The 18,753-nt window shown below is 45.3% G+C and overlaps 2 protein-coding genes across 3 annotated transcripts in view; both read right to left on the bottom strand.

Annotated features, from left to right (window-relative positions):
• Window positions 1–18,753, bottom strand: part of LOC147633422 (mediator of RNA polymerase II transcription subunit 15a-like) — a 183,307-nt gene that overhangs the window by 72,253 nt on the left and 92,301 nt on the right. The window lies entirely within an intron of this gene.
• LOC147633423 (uncharacterized) lies at window positions 11,856–13,152 on the bottom strand. Its single transcript, XM_086806494.1, has one exon. It carries the CDS (start codon window positions 12,909–12,911, stop codon window positions 12,327–12,329), a length of 585 nt encoding a protein of 194 aa, XP_086662620.1. The 5' UTR covers window positions 12,912–13,152; the 3' UTR covers window positions 11,856–12,326.

The following is an 18,753-nucleotide window of genomic DNA, read 5'->3' as shown; positions in this document are numbered from 1 at the left end:
AAAAACTAAGGTTGTGGTCTTCAACATATCTTATGTGGTCCTCTCACAATTATCTTTCTTATATAGAGAGGCCCTAGTAGAGATTGTCTTTTAACGCACCCCATATTTTGCATGACCGCAACAGCCACAAACCGACTAGTGAGGGGGCATGCCTCTCTGGCAGGTGAGAGTGTTTTCAAGCACATTTTTCAAGAACCCCGTATTAAGTGTTGACTCTCTGACACTTCAGTACAACCAGCAGCTATGTATGGTGCAACCTTCTAGGCGGAAAGCAGCCTAGGGAAGGATGAGTGGAGGAACATAGAGCAACTACAGGCATAGTTGTCACGGTACAAAAATATGATACCGTATGATACGTTACCGTACGGGAATTTTTGGTACGATATTTTTTTTTAACACTTACAAACTATGCAGCTTCAAGCTTGAATGTGAGGGAAGGTGGAGGAGTCTACAGTGCTTGAGAAACTAGAACATGAAGATGTGTCGCTCCCAGTTGGATCTCCCAGTTGTCTCCAAAAAAGAGCCTGCATGGGTAATGCCATACCAAAGGTCTCCCACTGTAGCGTTTATGACTAAGGGACCATCCTTGCACAAAAACGGGCAATGCATCTAGGGTGATAGGTTTAGGGACTCCTCTGTAGATCAAAATGGCCCTGTCCAAATCTTCTCCCTCATACATAACTTGAGGATCTGACTGTCTAGCCTACCTATACCAGGGATCTCCAAGTGATGTAGCAAGATTCTCTCATCCTACCAATCAAGTGTACACTACCAGTCTACCTTGCCAGATTTTTTAGGTCTCTCAGCAACCCCATATGGAATACTGAGTGGACACGAAGTTGCGAAGTATTGCGGGCATTTGGGATTTTCATTGAGCAGGATTTCTTTTTTTCTTTTGAGCATTTGGATTTTTTTTCTCAAGGTGGGGGGTCCGTACCGTTCGATATGGTACGTATCGTACCGTACGAACCATACGGTACAAATAGGTTCGTACGGGTATGAGAAACAACCATGGCTACAGGTGATGATGTTATTATGGATGATGAGGAGTAAGCCATCAGTATCACATGACATTATGCGTGCACAGTTTGGGGTGGGCCTACTAGTTGCAGATGCCCTCTTTCAAACCATTCAGCATGTATACACTCTTGACAAAGACCACGAGTCCTCTATGCAATCACATAAGAAGAGGGAGACGGAGAGGGAGCAGATAAGACAGGCTGGATTGCGCTCCTCGTTGACATGGCCACCACCATTACGTACACACGCATGGTATTCGGAGGTAGTTCAGTGGTTTCATGCACATGGCATATAGATGGACCGTCTCCCCCATTTCAGGTCAACCCTCCTACCTCGACCTCTCATGGCAAGAGATCAACCGGATCATCAAGTTAGAGCTACTCGCACTACACGTACATCGGGCGTGCGTGTCCATGTCAGAGATTGGTAAGAAATGTAAGTTGTACAGAGATCACTGCTTGAGACTCTTTGATGATGGATTCTTTGAGATCCCAGGATGCATATAGATACACATGTCACATGCTATGCATATCGTGATTGGCGAGCTCAAGGTATCCTCCCACTGCCTTAGGGTAGAGACCGGCCATGCTGAGGTATCTCATAGGAGGAGAGAGATGCAGAGTACGTACCATGAGAGAGGTATAGAACAAGGCACACTATATGTTTAGTTGCCTATCCTACTATGAGATGCAGGGGAAATTCCACTGCTTCTTCGGAAAGGGATGTGGCCCACTCACATGGTTGATATAGTGTAAGGATCAGAGATGCCTAGGCATGTACTCAATGGAGCTCGGACGACACAAGGATGTAGTACAAAGGCAGCACGTTGAGAGACACGCCCAGCCTTGACAGGACACCTCTTAGAGAGCCATTTTAGAATGCCTCTGCTCTGACATCAAAGCACACACCCAATACCAACGCTTCGGCTCCCTGCCTTAGTGAGTGCGGCCGATCTATCCTGCACACCAGACACCCTTGATCTACAGCACCACGACCCTCCATCCAACAGAGAAAAATCCAGGATATTCTCAGCCAATATGACATGCTCCCATCCCAGAGGCCTCACGTTCCCTCCGCCATCGGATCAGTTCTAGCCGAGGCGAGTATCATCATTAGCTGATCACAGCATATCTGACTTTACACAGGATCATCGCTGATTACATGTACATACACTAGTGTCAGATATTTTCTTTTCTTTCAGTTTTCCATTGCTTGGTATATACATGGTACCATTGTATCACTTTTGGTCTCATAGACCCTTGGAGTCTTTAAAGTGGGGAGTATATCTCCCAACAGAAAGATATACTCTTACTAGGGGACTTTAATGCTTGGACGGTCCTCATGTACATGATCAAGCTCATGGCGAAAGAGGACGCGAGTGTCGGTGTTGGCAGGGGGTGTAGATGTGTACGTCAAAATGGTGCAAGCGACTAAACAAGAGAGATGCATGTTTGGCCAAAATGGGTGAGGCTGGGAGGGTAAAATTTAGGATCTATGGTATGAGAGCAGGAGGCCCCATGAGGTAGTCCACCGTGCTAGTCTCCCATGCATGTGGGAAGGATGTAAGGCTGTCTGATTGTGGCGATATTGTCATCTTGTTGTATATAACTAGTTCATGCATCCTCCCCATCTCTAGGAAGTGCCTACCACAAGCTGTGATTGCCCCTTGATCTTTGTTGCTCCTCTATAATCCCACTTCAGCCAAATCAACCTCTGACAACCTGATGACATGATGATGCAAATTATACGTTTGCACTTGCCTGCCTGCTGTTCGAGCATTGAAGTCCCCTAGTAAGTATGTCTCTGCACTTGCTTGCTTGCTCTTATCCCATCGAATCCCCACCATAGATCCATCACTACCTCTCTAGCATCACAGCCCAAATCTCCTCTATCATCCATGACTCCGCCCATGCTAGCATCCCCCACAAACACTCTACGGCCAGCCTACCAGTACAGTCGGTGATATGAGGACGAGTGCCAAACCACCAGATTGCACTCTTACATGAGAGGGAACACAGACGGATCGCATTACACAAGCTGCAGCGTAGCTTTCACCAACTCACCCGGCACAAGAAGAGGGCTTTCCTTACCACACCAGAACAGGAATTGTATCAACTCTTCCTAAGTAAAGACGATTCTGAGGCTTGGCACATTTTCGATGAGAAGGAAACTCCCACCCCCATCACTGACCCTGTCATATGGGATGGGAGGCATATGGAAGGCGGCTATATGATTTGCCAGATCAACCTATATATATATATATATATATATATATATATATATATATATATATATATATATATATATATATATATATATATATATATATATATATATATATATATATATATATATATATATATATATATATACCTAGATGAATCCAGGAACATGCCTTTTTAGGAACGTGCATGTTATATACTCATGGTAGTCAACCCACAAGACTATATAACTATCAACTCTATTATGCATAGTATGGACTAGATACTACGACATCCCCACACAATTCGAGGTGACCCTGTCATACAGAAGGCAGTTCTATGATGTGCCCGATCAACCTATACCACAGATGGCACACTTTCGAGGCCCACATCATCCCATCTTTTCAACATTACCAATGTCACTAGGGCCCTAAAGAAGCTGCATAACAGGAGGGCAAGCGATCATGAGGATACAAGCATAGCACTATGCACATGGACACCATGTTTTAGCCCCCATTCTTGCAAGCTTATTTAACAGACATATGTGAAGGCGTCCCCCCTTCCTGGATCACCAACACCATCGTTCCCATTCATAGAACGGGGGACCCCACGGATCTTGACTATTATGATCGGCGGTGCTTGAGGACATTATTAGCTCAATGGAAGAGTATTTGGGTCACAATGCACACACGTTTCACGAATAATTTCTCCACATTGGACCATATATTCACTCTACAGCTACCATAGAGGAAGCAAGATCATGACAGAAGCATGTGTACTGCTGCTTTGTGGATCTCCACAAAGCTTTTGATTCGGTCCCTCGATCCCGGCTCATTGGACTCTTGCAAGAGCTCGAGTTGCTACAAGATGCGATTTGGGCTCTAATGTCACTATGTGAGGTACTAACATGCTGAGTGTATGAACTTGGCGGTCTCTCGGGAGGGAGATGTAGGCACTATTTGGGTTGAGCAAGGTTCTCCGCTCTCACTGACACTATCTCAGCTATATATTGATGAGGATGCATCCTTTGTAGACAGATTTGGAGGTAGAGAATCAACTTTTCTGAACAGTGGTGCCCATATTGCTATACGCCGATGACATCGTTGTCATCTCAAATTCAGAGGAGGGACTGCAGAAACACCTAGATGCTCTAGACAAATTCTACAGGAGAGAGACCTTACGGTCAATATGGGCAAACGAAAGTGATGGTATTTAACATCACCACCCGACCATCTCACGGCTATCCTTCCCATTCACAGGGGCGCGAGTCGAGATTGTGCCAAGATATGAAACATTTACAGGCCCCGTGTTCAGCAAGACTACTGCTGCCCATTCACAGGGGCGCGAGTCGAGATTGTGCCAAGATATGAAACATTTACAGGCCCCGTGTTCAGCAAGACTACTGCTGCCACTGACAGATTAGCACGAGGGGGCATGCCTCCCTGGACCATTTAGACAGAGAGAGTGCCTCTAGGCACATTTACAGGAACCTTGCACTAACTATTGGCTCTTTAACACCTTAGTGCGCCTGATAGCTATGTATGGAGCAACTGTTTGAAGACCCAGATTGGGTGAGGATGTGTGGAGGAGTATTGAGAGGCTTCAAGTGTTCATGTTGTCATACATGATCAAGAGTAGGTCGTCTGTGCCCCATCACATAATTCATGTGGAGTTTGGGGTAGCTCTACTGGTCATAGATACTCTGTTCCAGACCATTACTAGCATTCAGCATGTATACTCCCTGGACAGAGACCGTCTCCCTCAGCTAGCAGTAGTCTTCTTTGCAACTGTATCACGAGAGGGACAGGGAGAGGGAGCCGCAGAGACAGGTAAGACTGCCCTCCATCTCGCAGAGAAGACAGCTGCCACCCTTACCAAAGCAGTTATGGTACTCGGAGGTAGTTGTGTGGCTTCATCGACATGGATTGCAAATGGATCATCTCCCCCCATTTCAGTAAAACCTAGACTCCCCACACCTCGACCTTTCGTGATGAGATCAACCGGATCATTTGGTTGGATCTACTCGGCCTACATGTACAGTAGACTTGGGTGTCATCATCAGAGATAGGGACGAAACGTGAATTCTAAAGAGAGCATTTTTTAAGACTCATGGGGATGGATTTTTTGAGATCCCGAGGTACGTGCAGATCCACATGTCACATGCTATGCGCATTGCAACAGCGAGTATCCTCACACCGCGTCAAGTAGAGATTAGGAGAGCCGAGAACATCCCATGAGAGGAGCAGACCTGCAGATAGGAGAGGTAGAGGATGAGGCCCACTATATGTGCATATGCCCAGCATATTATGAGATACGGGGGAGATTTCACTGCCTCTTTAGAGAGGGGTTCGGGCCACTCACACGGGTGATACACTATAGTATGAGGACCAGAGATGTCTTGGGATGTACCTGATATAGAGCTCATACGACATAGGGAAGGAGTATCGAGAGAACATGCTGAGAGACAAGGCCATCCCATACAACACATCACCCAGAGATCGATTTCTTCACAGCACGAGCATCCACATCAGCCACCCACACCGATAGTGTTGCATCGACGTCAGCTCTCGTAACAATGGTACATAGGGGCCATATTCGCATCTCCCCAAAGGAGTCCTAAATATCACCAGCTTCTTCCAGACCCATGAGGAGGAGAACACCCATATGGTGAATCCTGTGGACCCATCTCGAGCTGTTGCAGATCCACCTTGCTCGAGGAGTTACCGCGGACCAGATTTAAAAGTGAAACCACTGTCGCATTAGAAGAATCAAAGTACATTCATAGTTGTCCCAAAGTGGGGCAGCTACTACTTAGTTCAGAAATAGTGGGAAAACACTTCCAGTTGAAAGGTCTCCGAGTTCATGAGAATCTCAGAGGGATTGTAAAAGGGCTCTCTCGAAGTAAGGAAAGAGCTGAAACGAATCTCCAAAGAAGAGCAGCCGATTCTGAACATGGTAGATAGTCCACAATGCCCAAAATGTAGTCCAGTCAAGGAAGTCTATATAAGTTGGTAGTGGAGGAGAAGATAACCAAAAAACGAAAACAATTGCCCGAAACGCCTCCCAAGAAAACGAGCCTGGAGGTATCCAGACAAGTCATCAAGAAAACCCCGAGAGTGAAAGGAATACCAAAGAAGGTGAGGCATTGTCTCTCTAGGATGGGAGCACCGCCTACAAGATACAATCGCAATATGTCTCCATGCCAAAAGAGTTCCCACTAGAAATACCCCAACCACACATCTCCATAGAAACAGTCATTGCTTGAGGGGCAATCCGCTCTTCCAAATTCTTTTCAATGGAGCTTTCCACCAAGCAAGAGATTTTGACATAAGCCAGAGAGGCGATTTGCATGGTCCTCAATCCAAGGGGCAATAAGAGCAACCTATAAGCCTTGGCCGCAAACAATCGATAAAAAGGCACAAGAGTATATCTTGGAAGGCGCCTATCAAAAATGACTCTCCGGATTGGCATGTGATGCATCCCCAAATTACATTGCCTGACAGCTTGTGGAAAAGTGAAAACATAACCATTTTCATCAACAATGTCACATATGTGACGAATCCCCAATGTAGACAAATTATAGGACCATTTGCATCTCTACGCATGTTAGTGCACATAGCTCCCAATATACACACCCATGGCTTCACCTCTGTATCAAATCAAGTAAAATACTGGCCTTCATTGCCAGTATATATGATAATGAATATTAAGAACATTGAGCCTAGCCCTTTTCTATCCACTTTGGTTTTTTTTTTTTTTTCAGAAAGGAGACTTCTATTAAGTATGAAAAATTTTACAAAATGGAGATTTCACACCAAGCAAGGTGGAGATCTCAACCAATCAGGAGCCCTATGCTACCAATAGGGTCCCGAATGAGAGGATGTGAAAAAGATACCAATGTCCCACTCTCTCATTAACTGGGCGCGCTTCCTCTCCGCAACCCTCGAAGATCCCTGGTTTTCAATAGGCATTCCATTGCTTTAGACATGAAATTGTCAATTTTTCTATGCGACCAAGGTAGTAGTGGAAGATAAAACTTTACATGTCATTATAATTGACTGCACTATCCACAATTGCACACGTAGAGGCCACGTAGATAATTTCCATATTCAATTTTACTGTGAGGATTACTGTTATTACTTAGTATTTCATCCACTATCTGTGTATTTAAGACTGAAAGTAGACTCGAGAGACTTGAACACAGATGTTTGATTGATTGATTGAAACTGTGATACAACAGGCTCCTTATATAGAAGTCCAAGAGACACGAATGAAAAGACACATCCCATGACCAATAGTCATGACTCTAGGTGAAGAGACACATCCTTTGAACGAATAGCTGCAACCATTGGGTGAAGAGTTGCAACCGTAGAGCGAAGGGGTGTGACCAGTCGTCGAAGGAGTGTGGCTCTTGATGAAGAGGCATGTCTCTAGAGCGAATAGTCGTGACCATCTGAGTGTAGGGGTCCTCTGTAATCATGTCTCTTCAGTATCTGTAACCATAAGGAGACTATGTATAATGAACTAAGTCACAATCGTGACATTCCCTCCCATTTAAAATAAAACCCATGTGATTAAATGAGAGTCCGTCGTCTGCCAAAGAATTCTTGGAGGAGTTGAGGATATTGTTGCATTTCTTCATCTGTCTGCCAAGTAGAATCTGACTCATCCAAGTCCATCCACTTAACAAGAAATTCTGTAGTAATCTTCCGTCTTGTTTCTTTCTGACGAACGTCAAGAATCTTCTCAGGAACAAGAATAATGTGATCATCTTCAATCTCAGGAACATAAGAAGATAACTCCGGAATAGATGAATCTCCTTGTATGTATTCCTTCTTGAAACTCAGTATGCCTTTTGTGCTTATTCGCATACTTCTGATACTTCTGCTGAACATGAACCAGTCTGTCTCGAACTTGCACAAGAATATCTTGCATTTCTTGAATCAACTGATCTGCTAATGCCACCTTGTGTTGAAGAACAAAGTTTGTGGGCACAAGCGGAGTGTGACCATATGCTGCTTGAAAAGGAGTCATTCCAGTGTACTGAATGCGGAGAATTATTGTAAGCAAACTCCACAAGAGGCAAATATTCTTCCCAAGAAGCTAATCTTGTCTGAATATAATGTCTAAGAATTTCTTCCAAAATTTGATTTACCCGTTCTGTCTGTCCATCTGTCTGAGGATGATAAGCAGAACTGAACAAGAGATTCGTACCAAGAGATTTGAATAAGGAAGTCCAAAAATGTCCAGTAAACTTCGGATCTCTGTCAGAAACAATAGATCTTGGCAATCCATGAATTCTGAAAATATGCTGTACGAACAACGCTGCAAGATCTGGAGCAGAAACTGTCTTCTTGCAAGGAATAAAATGTGCCATTTTGGAAAACCGATCAACCACTACTAAAATTTGAGCATTGCCTTTCTGCGAACGCGGCAAAGTAGTGATGAAATCCATGCTGATGCTTTCCCATCTTTCTTGAGGAACTGGCAAAGGCAGAAGCAATCCTTGAGGAAGTTGTCGTGAAGCTTTCATAATTTGACAAGAGTGACAAGCTTTAACAAACTTAATAACATCCTGTTGCATCTGAGGCCAAAAGTATGTTGCTGATAACAGACGATATGTCTTGTTAATTCCAGGATGAGCTGCAAAGGGTACTTCATGATGCTCTTGAATAAGGAGTTTCCGCAAAGATGCATTGTGAGGAACACAAATGCGATCTAAGTAATAAAGTAAATCATCTGCAATTGTATATGCAGCAAACATATTCATTTCTGCAACAGTAGGATGAAGAGATTTGAGAGCTCGAAAGACATCTCCAAAGTCTCTATCTGTCAAATACTCATGCTTAAAACATGCAGGAATCTCCATCTGCACATTTGAGATAGCAAAGTTCGTAGCTCGAGGCATGCGGCTCAAAGCATCTGCTACCACATTCTGTAATCCACGAACATAGAGTATCGCCATGTGAAAATTCGCCAAAAATTCAACCCATCGTCCTTGACGAGGATTCATCACTGGCTGAGTAAAGATGTAGGTCAAAGACTGATGATCTGTCTTAACAACTGAATCTGCACCAAGAAGATAATGCTTCCATGTTCTATAAGCATGAACAATTGCCAAAAATTCCTTGTCATAAACGGGATATCGCATTTGAATAGCAGAAAATTTATGACTATCAAAAGCAATAACACGATCATTCTGCATAAGAACGCCTCCAGATGCTCTATCCGAAGCATCTGTCATGACGTCAAACGGCTGAGTTGGATCCGCAATAGCCAAAACAGGCGTAGTTGTCAACGCATGCTTAAGATCATTAAAGGACTTTTCAGCTTCAAGTGACCATTGCAATTTATCTAACTTTGTAAGGGCCGTCAAAGGAGCAGCAATATCTGAGAACTTGTGAACCTTGGTGTGGTAAAAATTTGCTAATCCCAAGAAAGATCGCACATCTGAAATTGTAAGTGGCAAAGGCCAATCAACAATGACCTTTATCTTCTTAGGATCAACTGCAATACCATGTCCAGAGATGATGTGTCCAAGATATTCCACATGATCTTTGAAAAACTGACTCTTCTTCTTATTGATGTACAAGACATTCGTACGGAGTACCTCGAAGACAATCTGCAAATGCTGCTTGTGATCTGCTAAAGTCTTACTGAAGACCAAAACGTCATCCAGATAAACGATGACAAACTTATCCAAGTAAGGACCAAAGATGTCATTCATCAAAGTCATGAAAGTAGCTGGGGCATTGGTTAACCCAAAAGGAATGACCAAAAATTCATAATGTCCATACTTTGTTCTGAAAGCTGTCTTATACTCATCTCCAATTCGAATCCTGATTTGATGATAACCTGACTTCAGATCAATCTTCGAAAATACCTTCGCACCAAGCAATTGATCAAAGAGCTCATCGATGCGAGGCAAGGGAAACTTATTCTTGATTGTCTGCTTATTAAGGGCACGATAATCAATGCAAAGTCGCATAGATCCATCCTTCTTCTTGACCAATAAAACTGGAGCACCAAAAGGACTTTTGCTTGGACGTATATGACCTTTATCCAACAACTCTGCCAATTGTCTCTGAATTTCTTGAGATTCTGAATAAGAAACTCGATAAGGAGCTCGAACTGGCGGTGGTTGTCCAAGGATTAGATCAATCGTATGATCTACAGAACGTCGAGGAGGCAATGTCATTGGCAGCTCGTCAGGAAATAAATCCATATAAGGTTGAAAGAAGGGCTGCTGTAAATAAGAAATATCTGATGGCGAGGATTCCGATTGGTCAACTGTATTGTCTTCTGCTTCTCGCAACATAACTAAGGCAGAAGTGCTATCGCGTTTACGCACTAAGCGTTTGACTTGCATAGCAGAAACCACAGTAATCGGCTTAGAATTAAACAGACCTCGTAATTCCATTTCTCGATGATTATGATAAAGTCGAATGGAATGATCTCGAAAGCTGATCAAAGGATCATACTCATATAACCAAGACTGTCCAAGGATCATGTCATAGTGTAACAAAGGCATAATAGAGAAATTCAGCTGATCCTAATAGTCCTGAATCTGAAAATGCAACTGCTGAATCCGTTTACTGCAATGCAAGAAAGAACCATCTGCAAGTTCCACTTGGAAAACTTCCGCACTCTGCTGAGTAGGTAATCGTAACTTGCTGACGAGAGTAGTTCCCACAAAATTAGTTGAGCATCCACTATCAACAAGAACATTGATAGGATGCTGGCCAATAAATCCCAATAAGCTCAAAACTTGATTGGAAAGGTTAACAAGCACTGAAGTATGGTTGTGGACATTTAACATTAAAGCACTGACAACTTTAGAAACTCGCACTGCATGAACCACCTGCTTGCCTTTTTCTGGCGCAACAGACTGGGAAACATTCCATGTTGGAATTCTGGCGAGAATTACGCTTTGGGCACTCATACCACCTGTGTGGTCCATTGCAAATTGTGCAAAGACCTGGAGGGTTGCCTTGAGAGGTTGAAGGTGCCGATGAAGAGGTTGCTGACCTGCTGAGGTATCGCAGCGAAAATTGCGACGATTGTTGGGTCGGCGACCTTGCCAGTTTTGCGTCCTCGATTCCGATTGTTGTTGTTGGAAGAGGATCCTGTTTGTGAGGCTGCTGCCTGACCTGAAAATCTAGGCCGAAAGGGCTGTTGCCGAGTAGATTGCTGACCAGAGGATTGGGAATATTGAGACTCAGGTTGAGATAAATTTCCTCTACGATTGTGCTGGGAGAAACGAGCACTGTTTGAGGACCGATTGCCAAAGAAGGATGTCCTGGGTTGTCGTCGTAGATCTCCAAGGCGCTCTACATAGGCAATGGCAGCATCTATGGTGAGAGGGTTAAACTTCTGCACATCTTCCTGTAAGTTGGGTTCAAGCCCATCGATGAAGCTGTGTAGCTTGTCAGCGGGGCTGAGGCTCTCAATTTCCAAAGTTAAACGTTGGAACTCTGTGATATGTGCGGCTGAGGATCCTGTTTGCCTCAGGCAGCGGAGAGCAGACCGGGCATGGTAGTCCGCACTGGCAGGTTCAAAGGCCTTGCGCAGGGCGCGTCGGAATTTATCCCAAGTAGGAGTGTGCTTACCATTTGCAACACGTCGTTGCCACCATAGAAGTGCTGTATCCTTGAGTAGTGAACTGGCTAAAGCCACCTTCTTGCTTTCGACCAAATCGGTATTGGTCAAATATACCTCCATTTTGAATATCCATTGGTCAAGCACGCGCTTGTCGCGGCGACCATTATAAGGGGCAGGCAGTTTGACATCGAGTTTCTCTTTTTGTGCAGCAGTAAATATTTTATAAAGAAGTTGGAGTTCTGCATTGTTTACCTCGGCAGCTGGATCTGGTTCATCTTCATTTTCTGCTACCGAAGTCTCTGAAGAAGATGGTTGTGGATCACTGGCTGGTGTGCGCGCTGGATGGGGCCGCTGCAACTAGTCGAGTCGTCTCCTGATGGTAGAGAGACTTGTCGAAAAGTCTGCTGAAGTGTCTCCATCTGCTCGCGTAATGATGTAATGGCCTGCATTTGCTCGTCTTGTTGCTGGCCCTCCTCCTCTGAGATAGATGGCATGTTGGATCTGCTAGAGTGAGTAGCGCGGAGAAGCTGGTGAAATATGTGATACTGCTGGAGGAGAGAGTGACAGTGAATCGTCTCCCAATTTTGCTAAGAAATTGGAGCCTAACTCCGAAGGCTCGTAGTCTTCCACCTCGTCGAGAGCAGGTGTCTCTGCAGGGGTTAAGGGAGTGTATTCTGGCACAATGAGCTCGCTGTATATTCGAACCAAGGGCTGAAGCGAGATGATCCGGTTTACTGCATCCACACGGCACTCGTCCAGGAAATATGCAAGATGTGGGTACCGTCCCAAAATAAACTCGTAATGAGCAAGATGGTGTGCTGGACACGTCAAGTAAATATGCCAGATCACCCACGCCTGTAACTGAGTGGCGTGGCGGTGACTGACGTATAATAAATAGTACAGGGGACCTGGTACATGAACTGGAGCCGGAACAGGTTCGGGTTCGGGTAATGGGGCGGGCTCCGGTGTGGGTGTATCGGGTATAATAATTATTTCCGGGGCTGGGCGAGGATTTTCGGGCAATATGGCTTCCGGGACCTCGTCTATGTACGAGATGTAAAGCTCTGGATGATTGCTGTTGGGTTCCATTGGACGCCTGGTTGAGAAGGGGAATGTGTGCCAGAGTGGAGAGAATTCCCTAGCGTGGCAGAACCTTTCCTGGAACAGCGTGAGAGAGGAGCGAATGGGCTGGCCGGCGGACTATTTCGTTGCGCTGGCCCCATATTCGCCGTTTTTTTTTTTTTGGACTTATCGAAAGGGCACGTAAGTTAATAAAAAGGGCCGCCCAAGTTAATTAATGGGCTGGCCGGCTGGGAAGGTCGCCGTTTATTAAACCCACGAAGGGCTGCGCGTAAAAGGACCTGCGTGATGGGGAGAAACAGTTAGGGTTTCACTTGTGGGAGACATACACAGAGAAGAACAAGGGAGAGAGAGAGAGAGAGAGTTGTGGGGATAAGTCAACTCATGAGGCATGAGTGTGTGACTCCCCTATCACACATGTATATTGCACTAGTACACATAGTGCACTTAGTACATTAAAAGTACTAAGTGTACTATGTACTATAACTTATGGGCTTGTACACACTATAAGGGTGGGCATAACGCCTTTACCCCAACAACCTCCCACTTAAAGGCAAAGTGCCCTTAAGTAAAGGAAAAGAAAAAATCAGCATGTACATGATAATATACAAGGCCATATCAAGGCTGAAAATGGCCTCATCCAATGCCCATCAAGTGTCTGCAATGAGCAAACCACTCCGGAGGCAAACTCTTCGTCAACAGATCAGTCGGGTTGTCATCCGTATGAATCTTAACAAGCTGAATTTGCTTGTTTTCTATCACCTCTCTGATGAAGTGATACTTCACATCCACATGCTTCGTCTTTGCATGAAAGACAGGGTTCTTTGCCAACTGGATGGCACTCTGACTGTCACAATGCAACAATGGAACATCCCCTGTATATCCCAAATCAACCACTAACCGAGATAGCCATAATGCCTCCTTGCAAGCCTCTGTGGCTGCAATATACTCGGCCTCTGTAGTAGATAAGGCAGTGCACTTCTGCATCCTGGATATCCATGACACAGCACCTCCTGTGAATGTAAACACATAACCGGTAGTAGACTTCCGGTTATCTGGATGACCGGCATAATCCGAATCCGTGTAACCATGCACTAATGCATCCTGTTTGCCAAAACATATGCACATATCCTGTGTGCCCTTCAGGTATCTCATGACACCTTTCACTGCTTCCCAATGCTTCTTGCCAGGGTTGGCCATGTATCTAGAAACCACTCCCACTGCAAATGCAATGTCCGGCCTAGTAGCAACCATGGCATACATGAGACTGCCACAAGCTGAAGCATACGGAATCTTGGCCATATCAGCCCTGTCTCTATCTGACTGTGGGCTGTCCATAGCACTGAGTTTCACATATGGAGGCAAAGGAGTACTAGTCTTCTTCCCCCCGTCCATATTGAACCTCTGCAAAACTTTGCCAATGTATTCCTTCTGAGACAAATACAACACATGCTGATTTCTGTCCCGAAGTATCCGCATACCCAAGATGTGATTTGCATCACCCAAATCCTTCATATCAAAGGTTTGATGCAGCCTCTGCTTCAAGGCATCCATCTCCTTACGAGATTTTCCGGCAATCAACATATCATCAACATACAAGATGAGGATCATTAGACTGCCATCCAAAGCTTTTTTGGTGTACAAGCAGTGATCTATGTCACTTCTCCTGAATTTCTGAGATTTCATGAATGTATCAAATTTATGATACCATTCTCTTGGTGCCTGTTTGAGTCCATAAAGACTCTTTTTCAGCTTGCATACAAGCTTCTCCTTTCCACTTACTGCATAGCCCTCTGGCTGCTGCATATATATCTCCTCATGGAGATCACCGTGAAGAAAAGCAGTCTTCACATCCATCTGAATCAAGTCCAGATCATCATGCGCAACCAAAGCCAACACAGTTCTAAGTGTGGTCATTTTGACCACTGGAGAGAAGATCTCCTCAAAGTCCACACCATATTCCTGCTTGAAGCCCTTAGCCACTAACCTGGCTTTGTATCTTGGCTTTGCATCTGGTGCAACTTTGAGCCTGTATACCCACTTGCATGGCAAAACCTTCTTGCCTGCAGGCAAATGCACCAACTTCCAAGTTCCATTTTTGTGCAGAGAATCCATCTCTGACTTCATGGCACGCTCCCATAGAGCTTTGTCTGCCCTCTGTAAAGCCTCTTTATAACATGAGGGCTCCCCACCACAGTCAGTAAGCATCAAGTAGTCAACCCCTGGAACAAACCTGTCAGGGGCTCTGGAGGGTCTTGTGGACCTCCGTACCCAATGACCATCATTTGCAGGTTGCTGTCCAGCCTGCATATCACCCATTGGTGGCTCCTGTTCCATGCCATAAGGCTGAAATATCATGCCCGGTATCTCCTCTAACTGTGGTATATCCATAGGGATATCTTCTGCCATCTCTGGCTGTCCATTTGGACCATTTTCAGCACCATTTAAGGGCTGGTTTTCCTGCTGTAATGGCTGATTTACAGCCCTTTGTTGTTGTCCATGATGTCCATCATCATCAAAGATGACTCTGCTAGGCTCCTGTTGCCTTGCAGGCTCCTTATACATGCATGTTTCATCAAAAATGACATCATTGCTGCGTATGATCTTTCTATTCACGGGATCCCAAAGTCTATAACCCATTTCACCTCTGTCACCATATCCTAGGAATATGCATTTGTGAGACTTAGGATCAAGTTTGGTGCGCATTTCCCTGCGTGTGTGCACGTACGCAACGCAACCAAACACTCTCAAGTGCTTGTATGACGGAGGCTTCCCTGTCCATACGTCTTCTGGCACTTTCCCACCAAGCCTCGTGTTAGGTGACCCGTTAATAATATCAACGGCTGTCATAACAGCTTCAGCCCAAAAACCATGAGGTAATGCAGCATGTGACAACATAGAACGGACCTTCTCCTGAATGGTCCTGTTCATCCTCTCTGCTGTCCCGTTTTGTGGAGGATCATAAGGAGTAGAGAGCTCCCTCTTGATGCCTTTAACATCACAAAAGTCCTGAAACTGTTTGGACATATACTCTCCACCATTGTCGGAACGCAAAGCCTTCAGTGTTTTGCCAGTTTGATTCTCAACAAGAGCAACAAACTTCTGAAACACTGAGAATGTATCACTCTTCAGACGAAGAGGATAAACCCACACCTTGCGTGTGGCATCATCAATATTTTGCCCCTCCCAAAGAAAGCTTAGGTATCTCACATACATCTGTATGCACAAGCTCTAACATCAGACTTTTACAGTCCCGTACACTGCATACAACAGTCCCGAACAGAAATTGTGCAAAAGCCCCTTGACTGCAAGCTGATTTTTGAGGATTCAAGGCATAAATGTCTTGCCTACTGCTTTGCCAAGCTCAACAAGCATACAAACTTGAAAAGCCCCTTGATTTAAGATCAATTTCTGATCATACATGGTACATTGACGCACATGAAGGCATCCAGAGTGTTCACGATGCTTCCCCCTGGCCACATATACATCAAATACATGAAAGCCCCTTGATTTACAGGCACATTGAGTGCCTGTAAGGCATCAACACATTATCCACAGCATCAACTGCGAGTGCCTGCATGCAAATCAACCAAATCGGCACAAAAGCCCCTTGATTTGAACTGCAATTTGCTGCAATTTTGCCCAAATGTGCGATTTTTCACATCATACAGCATGTATGAGTGCTTAATTGCACAATTACATCAAAAGCCCCAAATTTCGACATCCAATTTCCTGCAAATTAATCCTGATTGTGACCAATTTCCTGCAAATTGATCCTGATTGTGACCAATGTCACCCAATTTTGCCAATTTTGCTCAAAAATTGAGCAATTGGGCACCTGTACCTGCTCAATTGTTGATTGTACTTGCTCAATTGCAAATCCCAAGAAAAAATTGAGGAAAATACCTTGATTTCTGATTTTCCTTCAATTTGGAGGCTGAATTTTGATTGCAGATGCTGTTGCAGGAGAGGGGGGCAATTCTTGCTGATGTGCCTGCAGTGCTGTACGGATGGCTGGGCTCTTCAGGCGTGCTTAAGATGGTGCTGCTGCTGCTGAAAAGTTGGGCTTGGGCTGGTCACTGGCTCTGTTTGGGCAGACGAAGGACCAGACACAAGGAGTTGGGCGCCGTTGTGTGAGAGAAGGTGACGTGGAGCAAAATCCACACGTGATGAGGTCCGCCCGCCAGCCTTCTTCGCTCGATTGGCACCCGCCTACTGCTGACGCTTCTTCGCTCACGTCGGATCCAGCGCTACACGTATAATTGGCTTCGCATGTGTTAAAGCTCGCCACCTTGTGCTTCGCTTTGCTGCTGCGACCCTGATGCAAAGCTGCTCACGCAGCCACGTATGTTGGTTGGGCAGCCTGGGCAGCCACGTGGGCTGGCTGCGTGGGTTGTCCTGGGCAGCCTGGTTGGTTGGGGCAGCTGGTTGGCCAGCCCCTTTTGTGCTGCAAGGAGCAGGGCGACCAGGAATCAGCAGGGCGACCAGGAATCAAAAGGCCCAAGAGCAGGCGACCAGCACAAAGGGGGGGCGGCCAGCAGAGCAGAAGAGGGAGGAGAACCTGGTGACCAAAGCTCTGATACCAGTTGATGGGGAGAAACAGTTAGGGTTTCACTTGTGGGAGACATACACAGAGAAGAACAAGGGAGAGAGAGAGAGAGAGAGTTGTGGGGATAAGTCAACTCATGAGGCATGAGTGTGTGACTCCCCTATCACACATGTATATTGCACTAGTACACATAGTGCACTTAGTACATTAAAAGTACTAAGTGTACTATGTACTATAACTTATGGGCTTGTACACACTATAAGGGTGGGCATAACGCCTTTACCCCAACACTGCGCTGGCTGATTTGCAAGACGAGCGCTTATGCACAGGCGGCCAAGAGGTGCGCAGCCATGGGGAATAGCGAAGAGGTGCCATCTCTTGGGGAAGGAGTGCCGCCAAGGTGAAGGGGTACCTGCCGGGCTGATTTGATGACCGTTCGTGTGAAGGGATGCGAACCCATGCACGAAAGGGCACAACCCGATGAAGAGGCACACGAAGGCTACCAGCAGGAAATCTCTGCACACTCACCGGGTACGCCACACACACATCTGTGCATCTGTCTTCTATATGTGAATTGAGAAAGAAGGTTTAGGTTACCTCATACTCGTAGATGTAGGTTCCATCTTTCTTCTGCTTCCATACAACGCGGGGTAGGGGAGTAGAGCGGAGAGGGTGAGAGGCTCACAACCGTAGGCCCGGGAAAAAATTTTGCTCTGATACCACTGTGAGGATTACTGTTATTACTTAGTATTTCATCCACTATCTGTGTATTTAAGACTGAAAGTAGACTCGAGAGACTTGAACACAGATGTTTGATTGATTGATTGAAACTGTGATACAACAGGCTCCTTATATAGAAGTCCAAGAGACACGAATGAAAAGACACATCCCATGACCAATAGTCATGACTCTAGGTGAAGAGACACATCCTTTGAACGAATCGCTGCAACCATTGGGTGAAGAGTTGCAACCGTAGAGCGAAGGGGTGTGACCAGTCGTCTAAGGAGTGTGGCTCTTGATGAAGAGGCATGTCTCTAGAGCGAATAGTCGTGACCATCTGAGTGTAGGGGTCCTCTGTAATCATGTCTCTTCAGTATCTGTAACCATAAGGAGACTGTGTATAATGAACTAAATCACAATCGTGACATTTACACTGCAATTTGCCCATCACCCATTGAGTCTCATCCTTCAAGGACAATTCCCAACCATTGGGGTGACCCGGATGCCTAACTATCTCATTAGGTGGCAAGATTTGACCCGGCTAAACAACCTGATGCCAATTATACTTTTTCAAAGGGAGCA

This window comes from Cibotium barometz, chromosome 12, assembly GCF_041138505.1.
Source record: "Cibotium barometz isolate CiBa-2024 chromosome 12, ASM4113850v1, whole genome shotgun sequence".
In the NCBI taxonomy this organism is placed as follows: domain Eukaryota; kingdom Viridiplantae; phylum Streptophyta; class Polypodiopsida; order Cyatheales; family Cibotiaceae; genus Cibotium; species Cibotium barometz.
The sequence above is the reverse complement of the archived record's forward strand: the minus strand, read 5'-3'. Positions and strand labels throughout refer to the sequence as shown.

What these genes read in the sequence shown, in the direction of transcription:
- LOC147633423 (XM_086806494.1), bottom strand. Translation starts at nt 12,911, where the DNA reads ATGGAACCCAACAGCAATCATCCAGAGCTTTACATCTCGTACATAGAC.